Source organism: Lepidochelys kempii, chromosome 1 (genome assembly GCF_965140265.1).
Source record: "Lepidochelys kempii isolate rLepKem1 chromosome 1, rLepKem1.hap2, whole genome shotgun sequence".
Taxonomy (NCBI): Eukaryota; Metazoa; Chordata; order Testudines; family Cheloniidae; genus Lepidochelys; species Lepidochelys kempii.
Genome location: NC_133256.1, coordinates 133171692 through 133196808, shown reverse-complemented (window position 1 = coordinate 133196808; position 25117 = coordinate 133171692). Strand labels below are relative to the sequence as shown.

General features: G+C 40.6%; 1 protein-coding gene across 6 annotated transcripts in view; it reads right to left on the bottom strand.

Annotated features, from left to right (window-relative positions):
• Window positions 1-24782, bottom strand: part of MSL3 (MSL complex subunit 3) — a 39436-nt gene extending 14654 nt beyond the window's left edge. For 4 of the 6 annotated variants that reach the window (XM_073354823.1, XM_073354829.1, XM_073354838.1 and 1 more), the window contains exons 1-12: window positions 24626-24782; window positions 21413-21495; window positions 19668-19763; window positions 19119-19219; window positions 17504-17592; window positions 16477-16599; window positions 15880-16040; window positions 9338-9496; window positions 8539-8801; window positions 5237-5346; window positions 4351-4450; window positions 3634-3718 (exon numbers count right to left, since the gene is read on the bottom strand). In XM_073354823.1, the coding sequence (XP_073210924.1) occupies window positions 3634-3718; window positions 4351-4450; window positions 5237-5346; window positions 8539-8801; window positions 9338-9496; window positions 15880-16040; window positions 16477-16599; window positions 17504-17592; window positions 19119-19219; window positions 19668-19763; window positions 21413-21495; window positions 24626-24724 (1469 nt within the window). In that variant the 5' untranslated portion in view covers window positions 24725-24782. Of the gene's footprint in view, window positions 1-2234; window positions 3477-3630; window positions 3719-4350; window positions 4451-5236; window positions 5347-8538; window positions 8802-9337; window positions 9497-15879; window positions 16041-16476; window positions 16600-17503; window positions 17593-19118; window positions 19220-19667; window positions 19764-21412; window positions 21496-24625 lie in introns of those variants that run through there. The other 2 variants (XM_073354853.1, XM_073354857.1) reach the window with 2 other exon arrangements.
• Between the last annotated feature and the right edge of the window lie 335 nt (window positions 24783-25117).

Here is a 25117-nt window from a genome sequence, read left to right as displayed (position 1 = left end):
GATCTCTTCCCTTCGATCAGCCACAAGTTAAAGAAAAAAAATGAGAGATCTTCAGCCTGCCATTCTGAACTGTCCAACTTCTCACCGAGACGTTCACTGAACTGTCCTCAGGTGAGTAGGCTGCTTGTCTCTAACAAACTCAGCTCCTATTTATTAAAGGCGAAATAAATCTCACTCAAAGTGCAGGGGAGAGGGAAAAGAGACTCCACACTGAACATTCACTAGTCATCTTCCTCTCCAAATGTGGAAGACTGCTAGCATATGCAATATGAGGAGAAAGCCAACATGAAGAGTTAAGTTCTCTTCACTCAATTTCTCCTTTGTTAAGGACTAATTTAACAATTTTAAAAACAATTATTTTTACCTTTAAAATTAAGGTTCTGAAGTTCTGAGTTTTTGCAAATTATATTCTCTAGGGCAGTGGTCTCCAATCTTTTTATACCCAAGATCACTTTTAAGGGCAACCTTAGGATCTACTCCGCCTTTGCCCCTTCCCCGAGGCCTCTGCCCCTTCCTCAGAGCCCTGCCCTGCTCACTCCTCTCCCCTTTCCCCCGCCACTCACTCTCTCCCACCCTCACTCACTTTCACCGGGCTGGGGTACAGGGTTGGGGTTCGGGAGAGGGTGCTGGCTCTGGGCTGGGGCCAAGGGGTTCACAGTGTAGGAGGGAGCTCTGGGTTGAGCCTGGGGCAGGGGTGCAGGATGGGGTTTGGGGTGCAAGTTCTGGGAGGAAGCGTGGGTGCAGGAGGGGCTCCTGGCTGGGGCTAAGTGTTAGAGCCACAACTCCTGCACCCCGAGAGGGGGGTCAGGGCTGAGGCTTGGGATATGGGGGGGGGTTCCGGGTGCAGGAGGGGATATGGGGTGACGGCTCTGGGAGGGGCTCAGGGATGGTGCTTTCATGCAGGAGCAGCACGTGGAAGGAGACCCCTGACCTCCCACCCCTGGGGGCACACTAGCCGCTTCCAGGAGCGGCGTGGGACCCCTGCCCTAGCTGCAGCCCCACTGCACCACCAGAGATTGCGATCGACTGGGAAATCCTCTAGGATCGACCTGTCGATCACAATTGACCAGTTGGTGACCACTGCTCTAGGGAGAAAAATCCATTAAACTACTTTGGATTCTAAATATCCTTGCTGAATAGATGCTAGTATACCTGCTAAGAAAAGCAGTTTAATGGCTGGCTAATAAAGATAAAGGTCCTTCCTAGTGGGGCAATTACAGCAAAAATTCAGAATCTATTTTACAAAAATTGTCAGAAATTCACATAAAACAGGAGTAAAAACCTCCTATAGCAAGAGCTACATTTAGGAAACTTTCCTTTAGAGGGGTCCACAAATTAAAAGCAAATATTTCCAACGGTCTACAGATTATAAAAATAGTAATTCAGCATAAGAGACGCAGAGAATTAAAAAGGCATCAGTCTCCTTCGTTTGGAAAGCACCTCACAAAAATTGTTTAGCAAGCACCATGAAACAATTAGTTTTCTTTAAAAACATGTAACAGAGTACTGACTACAGTAATAAGAATAGAGTTTCATAGAAAGATAGCTGGAGGCCTTTTTCTAAGATTTTGAGTTACAATTTGAACGTGCTAGCAACTTGCTGATTCTAACCTCAACACATAGATTAAGATACATTGTGATAAAAGCTCCACCACATACGAAGGCCATAATCATTTCGTGCCTTAAAATATAATAAAACAAGTTAAAATGGAGTTGGATTGAGAGCCAAATGAAAGGATTTCCAGCAGCAATGTATTAAGTCAACTGAATAGCTTTAAAAATATAGGCTACTGCACCCTCAATATATAAAATTGGGAGTGCCTTTAAAAGCAGAATAATAGTAGGTAAGCCTTGAAAAATGAAAGCACTTTTTAGTGATGCCACGTTTGTTAAGGCAAATGTTTCAGGCTACCAGTAGTCTAGGGATGGCAGAAAGACGCTCTCACTACAAGACACAAATACACGTTTGATATCAATATAGTACCCAAACTTTTCAAATAAGGACATAGGGTCAAAGACATTGTTTTTAAAGATAAAAATAGTCAGGAGGTGCTTAGATACTTCCATGACTGAGACCATATACGGAAGACAGTGGAACAGAGGCACAGAAACTATGCAATATACGAGAGAGAGATCAAAGAAACACTAAGCTAGAAGCTCTGCTCAACCATCACTACGAACCAACAAAAAGTTTATTTTTATAAGTTAAAACTTGAAATAGTTCAGCAACATCCATAATTAGGTGGTATGTTAGTGATTAAGAGTAGAAATTTCAGCATGATAATCTGATGGAAGTAAGACAGATATGGACTAAAGTGTCTGGCAAAATTCTAGACAGCCACTTGTAAAAGGCAATTTTCTCCCTCTCTGTAACTTGTTTGTAAAATACCTTTAAATTTTTTGCCCAATGGCAAGGATATGCAAAGAGATATTGTGCCTTGCCTGATAAGTATTTGTGATAATCTTTCAAGGCTACTATCTAACAAAATGCAGACTGTACATATTATGGAAGTGAGGAGTTGTCATCCAGACACAGGTAACTGAGGTACAGCAAGGTGATAATAGTCAATCCAAGCAAAAACAATATCCAAATGCTGAATAATGGTGATCCTGTTACAAGCATATTAGGGTGAGTAAATGTTGACTACTATTGGAAGGGCTTATCAAATAAAAATAAGTGATCAAAAACCTGTACCGTTCTCACCACAACTGTAAAGTTATACGCTTTAAAGTTACACTGTGGTATACTGTAACAATTAGGATTTGTTTTGTTTTCAATAATCAACACAGCAAGTCATTTCATAAACTATACAGACATAATAATCTTACACACCTTCTGATACATTAGTTCCACATAACCACTTTTCAGTGTGTGACTACTTTGAAGACACACACGAAGTGACATTAAAAGAGGTTTATTCATGTTCTTTCAATGCCTTCCTGACCAAGTACATTCAGTTTACAAGATTTTTATAGCTTCAACCTTGGGAAACTTGTGTTGGGACCTAAAATACAGGCTGGTTCTTTCCTTTTATTAAGTTAATATCTTTATCAAAGGTTCTGGGGACTGAATTTCTTCCCTCAGTTCTATCTGTGTAACTTCACTGTCTTCAGGTTATGACCTCAATGCAAGCTGAGCATATGTACATTTATGTTAATTTATAAAATTTATCTCCAGGCCAAGACAGATGGGATGATAGATGTCTGGTGGTCAACAATAAAAGTTTTATGTGCTATAATTCTGAACCACTGTATGCCCATCACAGACTACAGATGAAAGTTCTGCTTTCCCCTTGAGCCAATCAATTACGGAAGCACCTTAACAAAAGTTATGGCAAAGTTTAAGGATGATAATTTGCTCTGGCAGTTACACCACATGGACTCAGTGACCTAAACTGTCAAGAATGACTAGTGATTTTTGCATTCCCAATCACATGCCTTACAGGAGTCTGATTTTCAATGGCACTCAGAACTTCCTGGGGAAAAAAACAAAACAAAAAAAAAACGTCAGGCCTTTTAGGATATTGCATCAGGCACCCAAAAATCAAGGCATCCAGAATCACTAATTACCCTTGAAAGTTTAGGCCAATATTACCTCATCATTTTTACATGTAGTATATGATGTCAAATTACCTCAAGAACAGTTCAAAATGTTTTACCAAAACTTTTAGATTTTTGTCAGGAAAGCACATCTTCCCCAGTATCTCTGGAAGTTTAACTGTAAATAAACAGAGAAATAAACAAAATACTTAGTCTACAGTTTAATTGCTTTTACTCAATATTTGACTTAATACTCATAGAAGAGGCATATAAAAATCTTTCCCCGAACAGCTTCTCTTCTCTTTATAAAGTATTTATAATCACCACCACCAAGCACTTAATGTCCATTAGAAATAGAATGAGGAAGTTAATACTGTTACTTCGGTTTCTTGACATGCACTGGATATCTCTCTCGATATATAACTGCTACAGAGCCAGCAAAGTGAGCTCAGAACTCTGTCTGTGGCTTCAGCACCCAAGAGGCAGATTGTAAATGCTCATCTAAAGAACACTCTTTTCAAAATGTGTTTAAAATCTAATGCACATTTTTCAAAATATTTTACTGCAACTAGACAACTGCGTTAAACATAAAAATTTCCATTTTACAATGCTGTGATACCAATTTGAGGTACACAGAGTTTTTTTAAATGGCTGTTCTGTAAGTGCACCTGGAACCTAATAGTTTTAAATTATGAGCCAAATTTACCTGAGGCCACTATCGGGAAAAAAGTTAAAACACGAATGTAAAACCATTAATTTAGATGTACAGCATACAAGATTGTGTTTCATAAAACAAGAGTTATGTTTTACCAAACATCCGTAGCAAATGCTGAGATCCATAGATGTAAGAAGGAGGAGGTGGCTGATCGCTTTGGGGATAGTTCTCTGGCATCAGTTTCCAAGACAACACCTAAATACAACATTCTGGTTAGAAAAATACATGAAAGTATGATCAAGAACAGTATAGCTTTTAGCCTGACTTAATTCACACAGAGATCTGGATTAGAGGACAATCAGATTTTTAAAAATATTTTCTTACATTCCGCCTTTTATTTAACTTCCTTGTTTGATATTAAAAAGGCTGTTTAACACCATTCAAAGCTTCGCTGTACACACTACAATACTGTGTTAAACGCAGAGTCTGTGCCTCCTAAATGCAAATGCACTCCTGACTGTCAATTAGCCTATCCAACCAATGCCAGCACAGTTCTATGAATAAGCATTTTGTTATATAACTAGTCCTACAGAATTAACAGCGGAAACACAGAATACTGTTTTTTCATCAGAACCCGAGGGGGGGGGGGGGGAAAGAGTACAGTAGCTTCATTTTTCCCAGTCACACTAATTTCTCAGAGTAGTAATTTTAAACTAAGTATTTTGCTTAAAGGTTTTACTGTGTTTATACACAAACATTTCAAAGTGCCTTCATTTTTAAAATAAGTGTTGGACAGACAAAAAAGCCATTTGGCCACAGAACGGAAAAGAAGTCTTCAGGGTGATGGGTGGACTGGAAACGAAGCATATAAACGAATAAGTAATGAAATTACTATTTTACTCTGAACTATAGAGATGCTACTGCCCTTCTTAAAAAAAAAAAAAAAGTGTTGCATTTTACAGGGTCCTAAGTTTTTCATGTGGAATCTAACATCAGTTTGGAGCACCACTTGTGGAGATGACTCTTCAGTATAGCTGTTACCTCATTCAATTCGTTATTTCTTCTACCTTCAAAGCCAGCAAATACTGCACTCCCTTCTTTGCTAGGGGTCAGAGTGATAGGTGACGACGACCCACTATGGACCGGCGTTTCTTCAAAAAGTACACAGAAAAATACTTTACACAAAGATCCATTAAACGTGGCGTTTATTTCATTCAGCTAGAAAGGTCAGTTTTCTTATGCAGCTATTAAACAGAGTCAAAGCCTGCTGCTAAAACCTTTAAAACTTTAAACATAGGAACAAACTGAATATCCAACGTACCTGTCACGAGTTTATCAAATCTGCCCACAAAAACAAAAACACCATTGCCCCTTCAGTTCTAACCTGCACCAATCGTAAAGTCTGCAGCTTTTGTGTAAAGTTATCAAGGGAGAGGGCAAGTGGGGTTTAAGCAAGAGGATTTCTTGGGCTTGGTTCAATCCCCCAGCCCACCCATTGGCTTTTCAGCCCTCAGCCCCGAAACACTTTTGCAATACTTTAGAAGAGGGTCACTGCTAGAAAAACAAATTACTTTGTAAAACTGATATTGGAGAGTTGTGAAAGCATTGTATCCAAATAAATTTCCAGATCAAATTTGTTCAGGTTTACACGTGTTTTCTAACAGACAGCACTGCAAATTCAATTGAGATGTTAAAGTCCAGATGTCTTCTTTCTGGTTCATACATTATCACTGCTAAAAGACTAAAAAGCTGTCTTTAGTTGCCTTTACTGGAGAGGCAGTGGTCTAACAGGAGAAATAATTCGAAGACAACTGCCTTTGCACAGATCATCCTACCACGGGAACTATTAACAATTCTGGTTATGTACGAACCAGAAAAGTATCCAGTTCACTCCTGCAGCTGTGTTGATTCACCAGGCATAAAAATAAAGTATGCCTATATGTAGGGCCCTACCAAATTCATGGTCCATTTTGGTCAATTTCAGTGTCATAGGATTTTTTAAAATAGTAAATTTCATGATTTCAGCTATATAAATCTGAAATTTCATGGTGTTCTAATCATAGGGGTCTGGACCCAAAAGGAGTTGTCGGGAGGGCGGGGGTTTGCAAGTTTATTAGTTGGGGAGGGGGGGGTGTTGCGGTACTGCTACCCTTACTTCTGCACTGCTGCAGGTGGCGGCGCTGCCTTCAGAACTGGGTGGCCAAAGAGCAGCGACTGCTTGACAGGAGCCCTGCTCTGAAGGCAGTCCGCCACCAGCAGCAGCACAGAAGTAAGGATGGCATGGTATTGTATTGCCACCCTTACTTCTGCGCTGCTGCCTGCAGAGGTAGGCCCTCAGTCAGCAGCCGCCACTCTCCAGCCACTCAGCTCTGAAGACAGCAGCGCAGAAGTAAGGTGGCATGGTATGGCATTGCCACTCTTACTTATGTGCTGCGCTGGCGGGGCGCTGCCCTCAGAGCAGGGCACCCAGTTGATAGCCATCTCTTTCTGGCCACCCAGCTCTGAAGGCAGTGCAGAAGTAAGGGTGGCAATACCATGATCCCCCACTAAAATAACCTTTTGACCGCCCTGTAACTCCCTTTTGGGTCAGGACCCCCAATTTGAGAAACTCTAGTCTCCCCCATGCAATTGGTATAGTACCGGGTAAAAGCACACAAAGACCAGATTTCATAGTCCGTTACACATTTTTCATGGCTGTGAATTTGGTAGAGCCTTACCTATATGACTGAATATCTACAAGAACTCTGCAAATCTGCTCCTTTAATTTTTTTTTTTTTTTAAAACCACATTATTTTTCTTCTGAAAAACTATGACTTTATGACCCTGTTCCCTGATTTTGCTTTGGGACAGACAAAAACATGGAATCCATTTTTAGAGTAATTTTTCCAGATGATGAAATCTCACTTAAAATGTCTGAATTAAATGAATTACAAGGTCAGAAAAGTCACACATGCTTGTGGACAATGTGAATGAGACAGTTTGTGCAGACGTGAGCTAAAAAGAGCTGATTCTGTGAGTGCCACTCAACCATCAGAAAGCTCAACTGAAAACCTTTGGCCTGATTTTCAGAGCTGCTGATCATCAAGTGAAAGCCTGGCAACCAGTTTTTAATCCAACCACTTCAGACAAATCCTTGTAAACCTATTCACCCGGAATGTCTTTTAGAACAATCCTAGTGACCTCCCATCTGGTGGGCACAGAGCCATTTGTAGCAGCCTATTACAGATCCCAGACCACCTCACCCTACAGCCAGCCAGCAGAAACACCAGAACTCTGAGCAAGTATTGTTCTGCAACTCTTTTACCCCAAAGTACCCAGACTAAACAAAATCTGCAAAAACACTGGGTCCCAGTGGCCCCCACACATCACTGGGATGAGCAATCACCTGGGACAGCCTACAAGAACAGTAATACGTCTATCACGTGTAATGAGCTATGAGATGGCCTCTACTAGTGCAAGTGTGAATAAGTAAAAAGTTTCATTTGTTGCCCACAAAGGGGCATAAAATGTAGTGTGCCTACTATTAGTTTAGAAGCCATAAAGAATATAGAAGATGTTAGCTAAAAAGGACAAAATTTATGAGTGAACAGGACAGAGAGAGAGAGAGAGGGGGGAATAAAAAGTTTTTCTTCCAACTCAATTTACAATTCCTATTTCTGACACCAAAGCATCATGGATATTTTTTTTTTTTTATTTTTAAAGTGGAGGCTGGGAGGGACAAGAATAAGGCAGGATCCTTCATACAAGGCAAGGGACTCTGTATAATGTGTTGGAAATTTAAGAAGTTTCAGAACAGAAACTATTCTGTGAATAAAGCAGTTATACTGGAAAGAGTATGTGTAATTCAGCACACTGGAAACAGCTGGCTAACAAAAACATTCCAGTACTTCAGAAGCGCTTTACCCCTTAACTAAACAAATGGAACATCCTGACCAGCTCTTCTCCCTTCACTCCCTAAAAAGTTACCTCTTCACAACCCCAGCATGCAGCTCCACCTCCTCTCCTCTACCATGTGTCACAGCTGCAGCTTCTGTGTGACAGTAGGCCAGTCACCACTCAGGGTCCTCTCACTTAGTTGGCTCTCCCTTTACCACAAATCTCACCTCCCCACTACTGGTCCTACCTACTTCCAAGTCTTTCCCATGATTCTCCCGGAAGCCATCCTCTGCCCAGTTTCCATTACTTGCTTAAAACTCCCCCACAGTCGCTACAGATTTCCCCTTTTTGCATAAAAAATTAGAGGCAAAAGGTTAATAGGACAATAAGGAAGTACTCAAGACAAACATATTTGTTCTGCAGCCCACAAAGGTGAGCTACACTAATATCATAAAACTGCAACCTACTCTTTTCCAGATGCAAAAACAGTTTTGGCATTGAAGCAGGCGTATCGAGATGCCGCCGTTTAGGTTGTGGAGATGCACTACTTTCTGACAACCTGTCACAGTTCGATGTATGACGTGTAGAACGCCTCAGAGACTGTAGCATTTCAGGCTCAGCTTTTCGCCTCTTGGGTGTTGCTGGCTCTCCTGTTGTAGGCTGACTGTCTGTGGATTGAGGAGTTGGTGGATTCAGCAGAGGTGGACTCGGGGATAGCTCCTCCTGATTTCTAGGAAATGAGGAGAAAGCCTCTCATATAATTATAAAAGAGAACAGCTTTCCAGATTTAAAAAAAAAAAAATTATGTCTTCATGGATCTAGCTAAATAATTGTTCAAAATTAGGGTTGAAGTCTCCTTTTGAAAACTGAGGGACAAGTGGCTTATTATTTAAAAAGCTGCAACCCCCAAATAGAAGTATTTATTTTTCAAATGTTGAAGCCCTTTACACCAATTAAACAGAAATGTAAATCTTACTTTATTCCCAAAATTTCAGTTTCCTTCTATACCACTTAGTTCTACCTTAATTTCTTTCAAAGGTTAAGTTAACCTTCTGGTTGCAACAAAAATTCCAAACCAGAACAAAAAAAAGCCCACAAAAACAATTGTTGGAAGAAAGAGTTCAAGATTTTATAAAAGCAATTTTGAAATACAAAAGCAACATGTTATGATTATTCACCCTATTTCAAAATGTATTTCAGTACTCAACAAAATCTGTTTGCTGTATCATGAGGAAAGTGACACAATTCAGAGTCTATCCAACTTACCTGTTAGTGTTTGCTGTATTTTCTTTGATTGGAAGAAAGAATTTGGATGAAGTCACCTTCTTAAACTGTGCTTGCTCATAGGGATAGAGCAAGATCAATGGAAGAATGAAGTCAAAGGTTATCCTCAGTCCATCCACCATTTCTTTACACAACTCAACACTAGAGAAAAGATTGAAAAGGAGGGAGAGAAGGATTCAGTTCCAGGTTATGCACCCTGAAGTTGCATGTTATTAAGATTTCATGATGTAATTATAGGAAATCCCCTTTAAAAACAGACCATGAAGAGACTCAACTACTATACGTGCCAAAATTCAATCTATTTTGTCACAAAGGCAAAAGTGACATCTCAATTTTAAAATTTAAAACCAACAATTGTTGCTGATAAGTTAAAATACAAACTTACTTTAGTCAGCATTTCCTGAAACAGAGCACAATACCACCAGAGAGGACTCTGCCTCAGCAATTATATACTGCACATGGGGTTGGGCGGGATTTCAGCAATGCTCAGCAATGGCTTAACTGTTCTCACTGAAGTCAATGCGAGTTTTACCATTGAGTTCAATGAGAAAAGAATTATGACAGCAGTCGGTCCTTTTGAAAATCCCATTCAGTTTAAAGATTATGTTTGTGACCAAGCAGAGTAGTAAACAAAATAACTCCATAAGAAACAAGATTACATGCTTGCCAGATGAAAAGAAAACTATTTCGTAATTACTTTCAAAGTTCCTGGTGCAAGCTCTCTCTATAGTCTGTACAGAATGGTGTTTGTGTCATAAAACCCCCACTATGGAAAAAATTCACCGATTTTTACCTCTGCTTAAAAAGATTTCTTATAAATACTCAAGAGACAGCTATAGAAGAGGTTTCAGAGTAGCATCCGTGTTAGTCTGTATACGCAAAAAGAAAAGGAGTACTTGTGGCACCTTAGAGACTAACCAATTTATTTGAGCGTAAGCTTTCGTGAGCTACAGCTCACTTCATCGGATGCATGTAGTGGAAAATACAGTGAGGAGATTTATAAACATAGAGAACATGAAACAATGGGTGTTACCATACACACTGTAAAGAGAGTGATCACTTAAGGTGAGCTATTACCAGCAGGAGAGCAGGGGGAGGGGCGGGGACGACCTTTCATAGTGATAATCAAGGTGGGCCATTTCCAGCAGTTGACAAGAATGTCTGTGGAACAGTGGGGGGTGAGGAATAAACATGGGGAAATAGTTTTACTTTGTGTAATGACCCATCCATTCCCAGTCTTTATTCAAGCCTAAGTTAATTGTATCCAGTTTGCAAATTAATTCCAATTCAGCAGTCTCTTGTTGGAGTCTGTTTTTGAAGTTTTTTTTGTTGAAGAACTGCAACTTTTAGGTCTGTAATCGAGTGACCCGAGAGATTGAAGTGTTCTCCATCTGGTTTTTGAATGTTATAATTCTTGACGTCTGATTTGTGTCCATTTATTCTTTTACGTAGAGACTGTCGAGTTTGACCAATGTACATGGCAGAGGGGCATTGCTGGCACATGATGGCATATATCACATTGGTAGATGTGCTGGTGAACGAGCCTCCTATAGTGTGGCTGACGTGATTAGGCCCTATGATGGTGTCCCCTGAATAGATATATGGACACAGTTGGCAACGGGCTTTGTTGCAAGGATAGGTTCCTGGGTTAGTGGTTCTGCTGTGTGGTGTGTGGTTGCTGGTGAGTATTTGCTTCAGGCTGGGGGGCTGTCTGTAAGCAAGGACTGGCCTGTCTCCCAAGATCTGTATAGAAGAGTTACACAATCATGTTGATTGAGTGGAAGGGAAAATTACATTAAAATTATTTACTTTAGTATGGTAGAAGTTCTTGAGAAAGTTATATCAGGAGAGCAAAGGGTTTTTGGTATGAGAGAAAGAAGAAATTAACAACTACTGAGTCCAGAGCTGTTTATTTTTTATTTTTATTTTTTTTTAATACACTGTCATGAATGACGATTCCACTTTACAGGCATTAATAAAGACAATGAATATTTTTATAGAGGGCTATAACTTGTTCAGGAAGGACAAGCAGGGTAAAAACAGAGGAGGTGTTGCATTATATAACAATATACACGCTTGTTCTGAAGTCCAGAAGGAGGTGGGAGACAGACTAGGTAAGAGAGTCTCTGGGTAAAGATAAAAAGGTTAAAAAAATAGGACTGACATGATGGTGGGGTCTACTACAAACCACCAAATCAGGAAGAGGAGGTGCGTGAGGCATTTCTAGAACATATAAAAGAAACATCCAAAAGCTGGTAGTATTGGGGGACTTTAACTACCTAGACATCTGTTGAAAAAGTAATATAGCAAAACATAACATTTCCAATAAGTTCTTAGAATGCATTGGGGATAACTTTTTGTTCCAGTAAGTAGAGGAAGTAACCAAGGGGACAGTCATTTTAGACTTGATTTTGACCGATAGGGAGAAATTGATAGCAAATGTGAAGGGGGAAGGCAATGGGGATGACAGTGACCCTGAAATGACAGATTTCATAAGTCTAAGGAAAGAAATGAATGAAAGCAGCAGAATAAGGACAATGGACTTCAAAATAGCAGACTAAAACTCAGAGAACTGGTAGGTAAAAGGTCCTATGGGAAGAAAAACCAAGGGAAAAAATGAGTTCAGAAAAGCTGGCAGTTTCTCAAGGAGACAATATTCAAGTCACAACTGCAAACTATCCTGTTGTAAAGGACAGATAGGAAAAATTTTAAGAGGCCAATACAGCTCCATTAGGAGCCCCTTAATGACCTGAAAATTTAAATGGAATCCGACAAGAAGTGGAAACGTGTACAGATTACTATAGAGAAATACAACAGAATAGCACAAGTGTATAGGAACAAAATCAAAAAGGCTAAGGCACATAATGAGTTACACTTAGCAAGAGACCTAAAATGCAGTAAGAAAAGGTTATTTAAATACATTTGGACCAAGAGAAAGAGAAAGGAAAGTGTAGGTCCTCTACTTAGCAGGGAAGGAGAGCCAATAACAGATGACATCAAGAAAAGTGAGGTATTTAATGCCTATTTTGCTTCAATCTTCATTACAAATGTTAATGGTGATAGACACTCAACACAAGTAATATCACCAATAAATGGGAAGGAATGCAAGCCAAAATAGGGAAAGAACAGCTTAAAGATTATTTAACAAAGTTAGATGTATTCAAGTCAGCAAAGCCTGATGAGATTCATCCGAGTGTATTTAAGGAACTAGGTGAAGCAATCTTGAACCTGTTAGCAATTATCTTTGATAACTCATGGAAGACAGGTGAGGTCCCAGAAGACTGGAGAAGGGTAAACATAGCACCTCTATCTTTAAGAATAGGAACAAAGAGAACCTGGGGAATTACAGAACAGTCAGCCTAACTTTGATACCTAGACAGATACTGAAACAAATTATTAAAACAATTTGTGAGCACTCTGATGATCATAGGATTATAAAGAATAGCCAGCATGGATTTGACAAGAACAAATCATGCCAAACTAACCTAATTTACTTCCTCAACGGGGTTACTGGCCTAGCAGAAAGGGGAAGAGTCATAAACATGATATATCCTTATTTTAGTAAGGCGTTTGACACAGTCCCACATTAGTCTCAGAAGTAAATGAGGTCTATATGAAATTACTATAAGGTAGGTGCACAACTGGTTGAAAGACTGTACTCAGAGTAGTTATCAATGGTTCACTGTCAAACTGGGAGGGCATATCTATTAGGGACTCAAAAGGGGACTTGATAACAGTCTTCAAATATGTTAAGGGCTGTTATAAAAAAGGACAATGATTAATTGTACTCCATACATATGCAGCAAAGGTAGTACACTAGAAATGGGCTTAATTTGCAGCAAGGAAGATTTAGCTTTGATATATGGATAGTTAAGCTCTGGAATAGGCTTCCATGGGAGACTGGAATTCCCATCATTGAAGGTTTATAAAGACAGGTTGGACAAACATTTGTCACGAATAATCTAGGTTTACTTGGTCCTGCCACAGCATATAGGGAGCTGGCCTTTGATTTCTCAAGGTCCCTTCCAGCCTCCCTACATTTCTGTGCTTCTAAGGGGTTAGGAATCAAACATGAGTTCTATTCCTAGCCATGCCAACAATTTTTCTGAGACACTGTGGGCAAGTGTCTTTACCTCTGTGCATTAATTTCCCGCTACGCATCCATTTACCCTTCTCCATCTACAAAATAGGGCAACTCTTATCTCACATGGGCGCTGTTAATATGGGTGAAAAGCAGGGACACCCCCATTAATAAAACACCAAAGGAAATACCTGTAAATTCACATAAACAGACCACAGAATGGTGTGCAAAAGTATGGGAGAGAAAAGACAAAGGAATACAGCTTTTGGAAAAGCATTGTTTTTCAAAGAGACAGACCATTTCATTATTTAGTTGACTCTTTGTGAACAGTGAGGAGGATGAAATTTCTCTAATTTAGGTGGCAAATAATCCCTTGACCTTAATTTGCTTCTAAGTGACAAAGAGTCCTGGAATTGTTGCTTTGAAGTTACCAATTGTTGCTTTGAAGTTACAGCAGTGGTGGGCAACCTGTGGCCCACCAGGGTAATCTGATTGCAGGCCGTGAGACATTTTGCTGACATTGACTGTCCGCAGGCAAGGCCCCCCGCAGCTCCCAGTTCATGGCCAATGAGAGTTGTGGGAAGTACCGGGCCACAGGGACGTACTGGCTCACCGCTTCCCATTGGCTGTAATTTGTTTTATTTTAATCAACATTTAAAAATCTAATAGATTTTTAGCTTTTTTATAGTCTCAATTAGTACACATACACTAGTTTAAATTAATAAAAAAGTCATTAAGTTCTCTATTCCTATTTCTGATGTCTCATGATAAGCATTAGTTTGGGATATTGTAATGCAAAAAGAACCTAAGTATTATTATCCTGTCAAAATAGTGACTAATACATCATAGTACAAACTGAGGCACTGCAGGGAATAAGACAATTCTGAATCGCTGAAACAGAATGTGACAAGACAAATTAAAGTTTAATCCTTTAAAAAAAAAAGAAAAAGAAAAAGAAAAAGAAAGACTCCACCCCAATGTTAACCTGAAATAGGACAGTCCATCCATTTAGACTGTTAACTCCTCTTAAAAGTAACTCCTGAGCAGAAGGGATCATATGCTTCAAAAATCACAAAGATGACATGTATGGATGGTTTTATCACTACACACATATATCTTCACTGCATAGTGATGCTTGAGATCAAGAGCATTCAGCAGCCTAATCACACAAGAAAGTGACTTGCCTGTAACTGGTGTCCTCTGAAGGCATTTTGTGATACACCTGGACTTTTGGAGTTTGTGCTACTATAACCTGACAAGCTCAAAATTTAACTTTACTTTAGCAGGGGGTGTCTCACACCAGCCTCTGTAGTGGAAGATAGGTACCTCTTAGAGCTCAAAATTAGATTCCTGTCATGCAAAGGTGAAAATGTCCCATATATACAGAAATTCTTAACAAAAAATGGCTAAAATAGAAGCCTCGACTTATGTGACAGAAGGAGAGAGTGACGCTTTATTGTAATGCAAGTGTAGAATAAATATGAAATTAAAGAATTAGTTATCTTAAATTCAGTTAAGGAAATATATGTGTTGTAAAGAAAGGCCCTAACTGGCAAGCAGAAAAAAGTTCTTGAAAGTAATAATCTACGGCCAAAAGAAATTAACTAGGGAGGATGTTGGCTCAAAGAATAACTAATAAGGTAGGTGAAGTCTCTAAGAAGGGGGCCTCTGACCAAAAGAGGTAACTGAAGATAGTTTTAAATAAGAGAATCTGTCCAAAAAGGAGCCAGGATGGAGCTTCCCATCCCACATACCAGTATTATTTTAAAAAGTAACGCCCCATGTGAACTCAGGGGCAACAAAAAAAGCTATTAAGTCAGCAAGAATGATGAGGCCTTGGGGAAAAAGGAGGTTGTAAATCTTGTCTGAATTAAGACTGTAAATAAGAGTGAACGGTCTCACATTGTTTGGTAGCTAAAGTAGTAATAGCTATGACATCATTTGTTTGTTGAAGGGTATAAAAAGAGTTATGAATCTGAAGGTTCTTTGTCAGACCCTATCTGATCATGCTGGAGAACGCCAGGATGAGAAGGCCAAATGTAGGGGAAACTATTCTTAAATATACTGATCACATGCTTATGAATGCGTTGTTGCTGTATTGGGTGTAGTGACCGCTCATTCGTTGGGCTGTTAGGCATGTTTAGAGCAATTGTATAAAATACCATTTGGCCTTTAGACTTAATAAAGGAATTTATGGTTAAATTAGTATTGTGGTAATATTCCTGTATTATTATTAGCAATTCCAACATCACCTCTTTGGATAATAGTAATTTTCTCATCTCTAAACATAAAGTTGTCCTGATATTGTTGTGCTGTCTTACACATCGGGGTATCAGTCCACGGTATATGGATGGGCACAAAAAGAACACATCATCTAAAACCTGGGCTTGAAATTCAAACCTACACTTCCTCTACACCCAAACAAACGGTAGACATTACTTACTTCTTTTCTGGTGGGACGTAATGAAGGTTCATGTTGACATGTGAAGTCACTTGATGGTGCCGAGATCTTTCATTAGCTGAAAATGCTGCATTTATGGCAAAATGCTTCACATACGACTCCAAGATAGTTATTATATTTCTCTGACAAGGCAGTTTCACTAGCTGAAGAGACAATTTGATGGACTGTCAAATAATACAATTATGGATTTAAGCAATGAGCCACAACATTAATTTTTGACCCATAGGCTAGCCTAACTAGTCTATTTTATATATATTTATTTCAAATTTGCTCCTTAAATTATACTTTTGCTCAATCCCTTGTGTGTCCAGTTTTGGGGAACATATAAATATGATAGCAGAAGGGGATTAGCTCAGTGTTGTATTCCAAGTTTCTTAAAACAAAACCAGATATAGATGTGAACCCTAATTTTACAGATTAATATATTGGTAATTCAGAACTCTAGTCATTTAGAAGCCTTATCCCCTGAAATCTTAGAAGTTTTGCTATAAAGGCAAGTTAGCTCTACATGCAAGTGCGACTTTTGACTGCCTTTAGGTATTTTTTTTTATATACTCTCCCTCATTTAACCAATCATACCCGTTTTCTCCTGTTAATATAATAACAGTCTTCTTCAAGCTTTTTTTTCAAAACTTCAGGAATTTCTATGCTTATTGCTCTTTCTTCCATATCCCTTTTAGTGTGAATCTCTTGTTCTTCTTTCTGCAACAGCACAAATCAAGGTAAGAAAAAATGGTTAGTGTTACTAGTTAATTACTGTAGTATGTTAGGCAAAACTCGATCAAATATTAAAATTTCTGCTAAACAGAAACTGAATCTAACTACTTGTATGATAAAATACATGTAAGAGTAGTTTCTGAATGTAGATGGACAGTACACAGTGTAGTTTCTTTCCAGTAATACCTTCAATGTATTTAAAAAAGTCCTGTTTTAAAAATTCTATTCGTTTTTTCACTGGTTTTCCTGTTTGCTTTTTGCTCCCTCACATTACAATTTAATAATAATTAAATCAATTGTCACTTTTTCCATTTGTTTTTAAACAGTTTCACTTTCAAATGATCTCTCCTGCAGTGTTTAGATTATAAACAGCTTTCATGCACCTGTTTCCACTGACTTTTTGTACAGTGGAAATATTTCTACTGGTCTTAGATTCTTACAAATAGGTCTAAATTTTAAACTAATTTGAGTTGGCAGACCCTCTTTAAAGACACTGTGTATATCAGCCATTAAAATCCTGATGACATTAGAATCTGCTTCACCTGCAGAGACTAGTAACATTTTACAAGAACTATAAATCTGGGTAGTGCTGTTTGCTGGCAGACCTTAAGAGTGGAAATAGAATGAGAAGAACAAGTCTAATTTAAATACATTTTATATTGAGATCAATGCCATCTAAGGGAGTAAAACATCTTCTATGGGTTTGAATAACTCTACCACAATAAGACCTCTATTAAGAGGTCAACAATCATGAGTTCTAGTCCCGGCCCTATAACTACATGCTGCATGGCCTTGAGCAATTAATTCACCTAACTGGGAAAATTGAGACAGGTTCAACCATGTAAAGTATTAAGTATTATTAAAATTAAGGGAGCTCATAGGAATATACCATGTCTGTCCTCTCTTCAATGTCACTTTCTTCACTTTTTATTTCTTCATCTGTTCCTTCATCACTGTCATCAGAAGAACTACTTATAGCTGTTTAAGAGAGAAATGAGTTATTTTTGATATTTCACAAATTTATTCTGCATATCGCATTGGACATAGATTCATATCCAACAATTTTTCACTTTGTAACATTTAATTCAAGGCTGTTTGGTTTGTTGTTTTTTGTAATGAGGTATAAACTAGAAATGCTGAAGAAATATTTTAAGTATTTTAGCATGCAATAGTTAGGAAACTCAAAACAAACAATGCTCATATATCAACTTTAATTCATGAACATTCACCAATATATGCAAATTCACAAAATTTTTCAACAACCAGTTGCTCTTTTTAATTTTCACTGGACTCTAGTTGTAAGCAAAAGGTTAGCGTATTCAGCTTAAAAAGGCAAAAAGAAGAAAAAGCTTTTAAATAAATATCACATGATATGCCCAAATGCAAGTTGTGAGCAAATTATACCAAATGTTGAAATGAAAAAGTGGTAAATACTAATGGTGTAAAGATGTCTGAATCAGAGGAATGACAATGGTCAGCACACTAATGAAGTGTTGACACTGCAAAACAATACAAACAGACCTTAAAGTTACTAGAAAAATGCCCTTGGATCGATGGCTGATAGAAGAAAGAGGCCAGGAACAACCACCACCAGCATGCTGGAGGCAAGAAACAGATCTCTTTACCATGCAGGTAGGAAAAAATCCTGTTGCCCAAAAGATCAGGACAAGCCAAAATGGTAACTGAGCAGGCATCAGAGTCCTTGGGGGAGGCTGGGGCCAGACAGAGCAACCCTTTGATTTGAGAGTAGTGTAGAGGCCAGATTTTTAAAGATATTTAAGTGTTGCTGTTCTCAGCATTGCAACAACTAGATGCCTAAAATCCCCTTTTGAATATGATATTTAAGCTCCTAAATCAGTTAGGTGTTGACACGGTGAGAGCAGCAACACCAAAATAGCTTTAAAAATCTGGGCCAGAGTGCCCAGAAGAGCTGAATGAGGGTAAAGCAAAGAGTATTGTCTGCCTCAAGGGTAGGGAGAGGAGAAGGATATCTTGGTGTAACGTCTGCTCATTTTTTATACAAAACATATTAATATACTTCATATAGTTATATTAACATTCTAGCCAGTGCTATTACATGCATATAACACCAAACTCAGTAGCAACTCAGACTGTTGAATTTGCACAGTTACAGTAAAACTTGTTTTATGAATGAATGGAGGATGGAGTTCATAAAACTGAGTATCTCAATTTACAGTAGATACAGGATATGTTGCAGGATGGTGCCGTGCATTGTTTTCTTCTTGTCCTTCAAATCAGTGCAAAGTGATTACCAACACAATGAAGGCATCAGAATGTGAAGGGATGTCAACTTGTTCATCATCAACATTGCTTTCGTTATGTCCCGCCCCCCCCGACCTACTCAGGAAAAATTGTTCATATAACTGGTTGTTCATAAGATTGGAGTTTGTAAAATTGAGATGCCACAGTAGTTTAATAAGTTAACAATTTTGTAAATAGCACAATGCAAGTGTAGTCATCAAATCAAAGAGAAGACAACTTACAATTTTCACTACTCTCATCATTTTCCTCAGCAGGAAGGCTTTTTAACACAGAGTCAACACCAGGCAATCGACAACATCTCTTCTTCCTTCCCTTTCTTCTCCTAAAGAAGAATTTGAGTGAATTGTTCAATCTGTCATCACTCCACTTATTTACTACTGCTGTCAAAGCATAAGAAGCAGTGCTATATGCAAAAGCAAGAATAAAATATGCATAGGCAATGAATGTTTGTGATTGTATTTATTATTTCAAAAATAATTTACTTGAGGGACAATATTCGGACACATCAATGTTTTTACACTTTACTATACTCCCGCCACCCTGTTCTTCTCTGCAGCCCTAAAAGACTAGCAAGTATTACAAACAGATATTTGTTTTTGGGGAAAGAGTCCTGCTTCAAGTCTCCCCAATGTACTTGTCAGTGATGTTTCTTCAGAAGGATGTGGATCCAGTACATAGGAATTTTATAACAAGTCTTAACTATATACCAGTTTTTAAAGAGATTTTTGAATGAAAGCCATATGAAGTCAAGAGATAAACATATTCCTTACATGCGAGCTACAGCTTTTCTTGCCAATTTACGTTGTAATCTGCGGTTTTCGTCTGTATCACGAAGAACATGATCTTCAGCTGCCCATCTATCCCAGCTAAATATAGGGCAAAAGAAAAAAATAATAAATAGAAACTGACTTTACCAATAAATACTGAATGATAAATGTAGATTTACAGTCATCTACAAAGTAAAATTTTAGTGTTCTTTAGAAACAAAATCTGGAATTAAGTGGTACTATGATGTAGACTTGCATCTTTTTGCACCATCCTTTGGCTTTATTTTTCCTTAAAAAAATAAATAAATAAAATACACTTTTTCCTTAACTTTACAAGTTGAAGTACCTGAAGCAATAAGACAATGTTAAGAAACGTCAGGTCAACATTAGAATGTTTCCAGACTTCACCATCAAGCAACTCAGATTATGACAGAGATACAGTCTGAGTTTCCACCGACACAGAGGCCATAAACCAGTATATCAACATAAATGAATTCCCATAAAAAGCATTTATTAAAGGTATTCACAAAATAAAGATTACTGAAGTCCTCCTTTTTCATAATAGTATTATTTCTTCCTATGAAGGTATAGTAATCTTTATGTTGAAATGTTCCCAATTAATATAAAATTGTTGAAGAGAAGCATGCAATAAAACCCAACTTTGTTTTCAGGTTCGAGCCTCTAGATCAGCTCCAGAACATTTATTTAGCAGAGGACTACTAGATGACATTTTGAATGAAAAAACCAAAATTTAAAAGGAAAATGATTAGTTAAGCAAACAGGCATGCCATTAACATTTACACAATACTACAATTATAATTACACCCAAATTATCAATGGGTAATCAGTGCAACAACAGAGAGAAATACAGCCTTATAATCCTGGAACTTAACAGTACCCTTTTTATGTTAATTGGAGATCTCCTGAAATTTAGCAAGGCTACTCCTTTTATATTCAATTATAATACTAAGTAACTTTAAACTGCCCTTTTCCATAATTATATTCCCACTACCTTTTTACTGGCACTTTATATTACGCATAATTTAAATTAACATCTGTGTCAACATCTTTCCCACACTACCAGTATAGATAGCATTTTAATAAACCATTCACAACTTTTAAAAGTACTCATTAAAAACCTTGCTCAAACCAGTTATAACCAAAAACATAATGGTAACATAACACTGGGCCATGTCCTTCTTAACTTTTACTTTCCGATAACTAAGGTCCTACCAAATTCAAAATTCCCTTTGGTCAATTTCATGCCCGCAGGGTCTTAAGGTTGGTCAATTTCACAATTTCAGATGTTTGCATTTGAAATTTCACTATGTTGTAACCCTGGGGGCCCTGATCCAAAAGGGGACCGGGGGGGCCAAAGCTGTTGTAGGGGGATTGCAGGATTGCCATACTCACTTCTGTGTCGCCTTCAGAGCCCATGTCCTGTCCCTCCCCAGCCCAGCTGATTTTGGGGAGATCACATTCCACAGGGAAGGGCTTATTTCACAGTCTGTGACGTGTTTTTCACAGACGTGAAACTGGTAGGGCCCTACCCATAACACTATTTCCAACTTTCTTACACTAGCAACTTCCATGTCCCATACTCCTCTACCCTTAGGCTAATTTAGGCCCAAAACCTAACTTCTACTTATCTCTTACCCTACACCATCCTGTAGGCTACAGCATGCCATTGAAAAGATTTTGTAAATACAAAAACTTTTTAAATAAAATGGTGCACTGTATAGTCTCACCTTCTGTTCCAACCATTAAAATGGATCAGATATTCTGGAATCTTTCTGCCCTTCTCATCTTTTCCAACAACAATATCAACAATCTGAAAAAGAAAACAAAGCATGTGGCCTAATACAAAGATTACAGTGCACTTTCTATAGAAATGAGTGTTTAGAGAATGGGTTTGTGGGTGCAATAAAGGAATGGATACTTATGAGTAAATGGAAACCTAATGAACTGCCTTTGAACACCCATACTGTAGGAAATCATGCACCTTCTCCTAAGCCCATGGAACTACTACGAACTGCAAAGATGACAGAAAATGTTTGTGTACTGATCTGAGATCTAAATATTGAAGAGACTACTATTAGGTCCTGCCCTGTCCTCATTTCCTATCCATCCCAAAAAGTGCTCCAAAGAAGAGGGATGGAACAATGTGGATTTGCAGAGGTATCACATTTGGACAAGTAGCCTTCTATCTCCTTTATGAGTTGCTTCTGCAGACCCTCTATACAGGAAACTAACCAGTAACATCATGATACAGAAGGAATACCAAATGCTTAGTTAAAACTATTGAACACTCTTCTTGTTAACAGCATGTAGGGCCAAATGCAGAGGTGAAAGTAAGCCGGTACAGCGTACCAGCAAGAGCCGGTACGCTGTGCCAGACCAACTTCCCCAGGATGGCCATTTAAAGGGCCCGGGGCTCCCTGCAGCAGCGGAGCTCCGGGCCCTTTAAATCGCTGCCTGAGCCCGGCTGCCGGAGCCCCAGGGTAGCAGTGGCAGGGCTCCGGCGGTGATTTAAAGGGCCCAGGGTTCCCCATAGTGGCCAGAGCCCCGGGCCTTTAAATCACCGCTGGAGCCCTGCCACCGCTACCCTGGGGCTCTGGCAGCAATTTAAAGGGCCTGGAGCTCTGCTGTGGTAGCTGGAGCCCAGGGCCCTTTAAATCCCAGCCTCTGCAGCTAGGAGCTCTGGGGGTGATTTAAAGGCCCCGGGTCTCCCGGCTGCAGCCAGAGCCCTGGGCCTTTAAATCTTTAAAGGCCCCGCCTCTTCTGGTTGAGGCCACGCCCCCACTCAGCGTACCGTTAAGTCCTTTAAATTACTTTCACCCCTGGCCAAACTGCAGAATTAAGAGAACAATTATTTGCGAATGTCTGAACTGAACTCCAAGTAAGATAGCACAACAGATTTTGAGAATAGCTAATACTGCCAGCTGCTCACAGAGTCTGTTTTTATTCCATCTAGTACAACAAGTCCACCTACTCATATAAACAAACTTGAATTCAAAGTACTTTCACTTTGATATCTCCCAAAAAACTAAACAACCATCTAGAAGATTGAAGGATAGCCTTAATCTTGCCAAATAACTTAAAATCTAGTCTGGACAACTGTGCCACACATAAGACTTAAATACGCACTCAACATACACACCACGCATATCAGGAGTGTTATATAGTGCCTCTTAGGAAAATCCCTTTAGAAACCTCATCTCTTCCACAATGCTCACAAAAATCGAGTCAATCATATTAACTAGAGATGGCCTGAAATTTTCCGTTGGGGGGTTTGGCACAAAATGCAGCTTCCACAATTTCAATGTTACTGATTTTTTTTCTATTTTCCAGTGGAAAATAGAAACTAAATATTCAAGTTCCTTGAAATATTTTGGTTTGCAGAACTGAAACAAAACATTTTTTTTTAGGTCAACACTGATTTGTATCCACCTGTGCTGTTGCAGTGCCTCATGCAGTTCAGATGCTTCACGCCCACATTCTCTTCCAGGGGCCTGGCTCCCTCACTCACTCCTAGAACGGCTCCTGTAATGCACTGCAGTCTTCTCACCAGTTGGATCAATGCAGTCCATCGTAGGAGTTGTGATCCAGCTAAGGAGCCAGGACCACAGAAGAGAAGGGATCTTTTTGTTTTTCTATATCTTTTGCAAACACATTTGGGGGCATTAACAAAATAATACGCAACTCTGCAACACCCATTTTAAGGGGCTCCTGCAGGCAACTCTCTCTGTGGAACACTAAAGGGAGCAGGTCAGCAATACAAGCCTGGGTGTTCTTATAGCAACTAAAAGGGCAGTCTTCACAGAGAGAAACTGCTAAGTCCTTGATCACAGAAAACTGGACTTAGATATTTCAGGCTATCCTTTGGGTGTGATGAAAAAAAAAAAATCAAAGTTGCTGAAATCCCTGAAACTGGAAAGACAACCATCTGCACCATTACACAGCCTGAGTTAAGATTTAATTTAAAGGGTGTTTCACTGTTGTTTAGTGAACACCCAAAACCAATATTACATTTCTTTTTCTAAAAGCTCTACACGTTTTTAAAAAGTCCGAATGCCCAACAATTAACCACTTAGCCAACACTATGTAATTCATCACACACTGCCACTTTGCCCGCTCCGCTTCCGCTTCGTCCAACGGTACCTTTGACTTGAAGTCCCAATTTAATAGGCTTTTACCGGGGAGGGCTCCCTCCCGGTACTGTGCCTATTAAAGGCGCACAGGACTGAACTCCACAGGGGAGCCTATTTGGCAGGTGCACACGGAATCGAGGGTGGGCATGTGTCTGGCCCAGCCCCGTTCACACCGCTCCTGTCTCTAGGACATGCAGAGCCCTGCTCCGATGACTGGCAGCCCACACACAGCGGCCGCCGCCTCCCACGCCGAGCACAAAGCCGCCGGGGGAACCAAGCCAGGGGCACGGCCCGGAGCGGGCGCAGCGCAGCGCTCCGCTGGCTGCCTCAGGCCCGGAGGCTCCCAGGTGCCGCGGCGCCTGACCCCGACTGAGGCCCAGGGGAACTGGGCGCCCGCACGCCCCCGAGGCGCCGGACCTGGGCCGCGGACTCCCGCGCGGGATGCAGGCGGGGAACGGGCCCCAGCAGGACGCGGGGCTGGGCGCGGCGGCGGCGGCTGCCCCCTGGCGGGGTCGGGCCGCCGCCAAGCCCCGGTGTGAGGCTGCGCCAGGGGCGGGGCGGACGCGAAAGCGGAGCCTGCCCGGCCTGAGGAGGCGGCGGCGGCGGCGGCGGCGGGAGAGACCGAGGCGCCCGGCTGGAGATGGCGGGGCGGGGCGGGGCCTGTCTCTCTCCGTCACGCACACCCACCCCGCGGCCGGGCGGAGCTGCCGCTTCCGCCGACTGCGGGGCCCGGCGCGAGGAGGCCGCGGCGGGGGGAGGGGGGGCGGAGCTAGGGGCGCGGCGCGCGCGCGCGCGCGGCCGGTGGGTCACCTTGGCATCATAGAGCACTTGGGCCTTGGTGGGGTCGGGCTCGAAGCAGAGAACGCGCTCGCCTCGCTGGAACTTCAATCTCATTCCCCGCGCGGTCATTTGTTCGTCATGGCGAAGAGTGGAGAAAACCCCGCCCCCTGCGAGGGGTGGGGCCTGAGCTCGCCCCGCCCCCCGGGCCGGGGACCTGGATGCGGGGCGGGGATCCGCGGAGGCCTCCCGGAGGAGGGAACCCGCCCCCCCTCCCCCGGCCGTGGGCACGAGGGGTGGGGCCAAGGAACGGCTGTAGCTCCCCTGTGCTCTGGGGCTGCATGATTGACGTGTGGTGCAAATTATTTAGGGAGCTTTTTTGCCTATAATGTGCCAATCAGCAGCCCTGGGAGGTTATGGCCCAGTTGCTCCCCTGTTCCCCCCTTCGGTCCCAGTCCCCCCTGGGCTGCCTTTCAGCCCCTGGCTCCGTCCCTGGAGTCCCCTCATAGTCTCCTGCAGATCCCC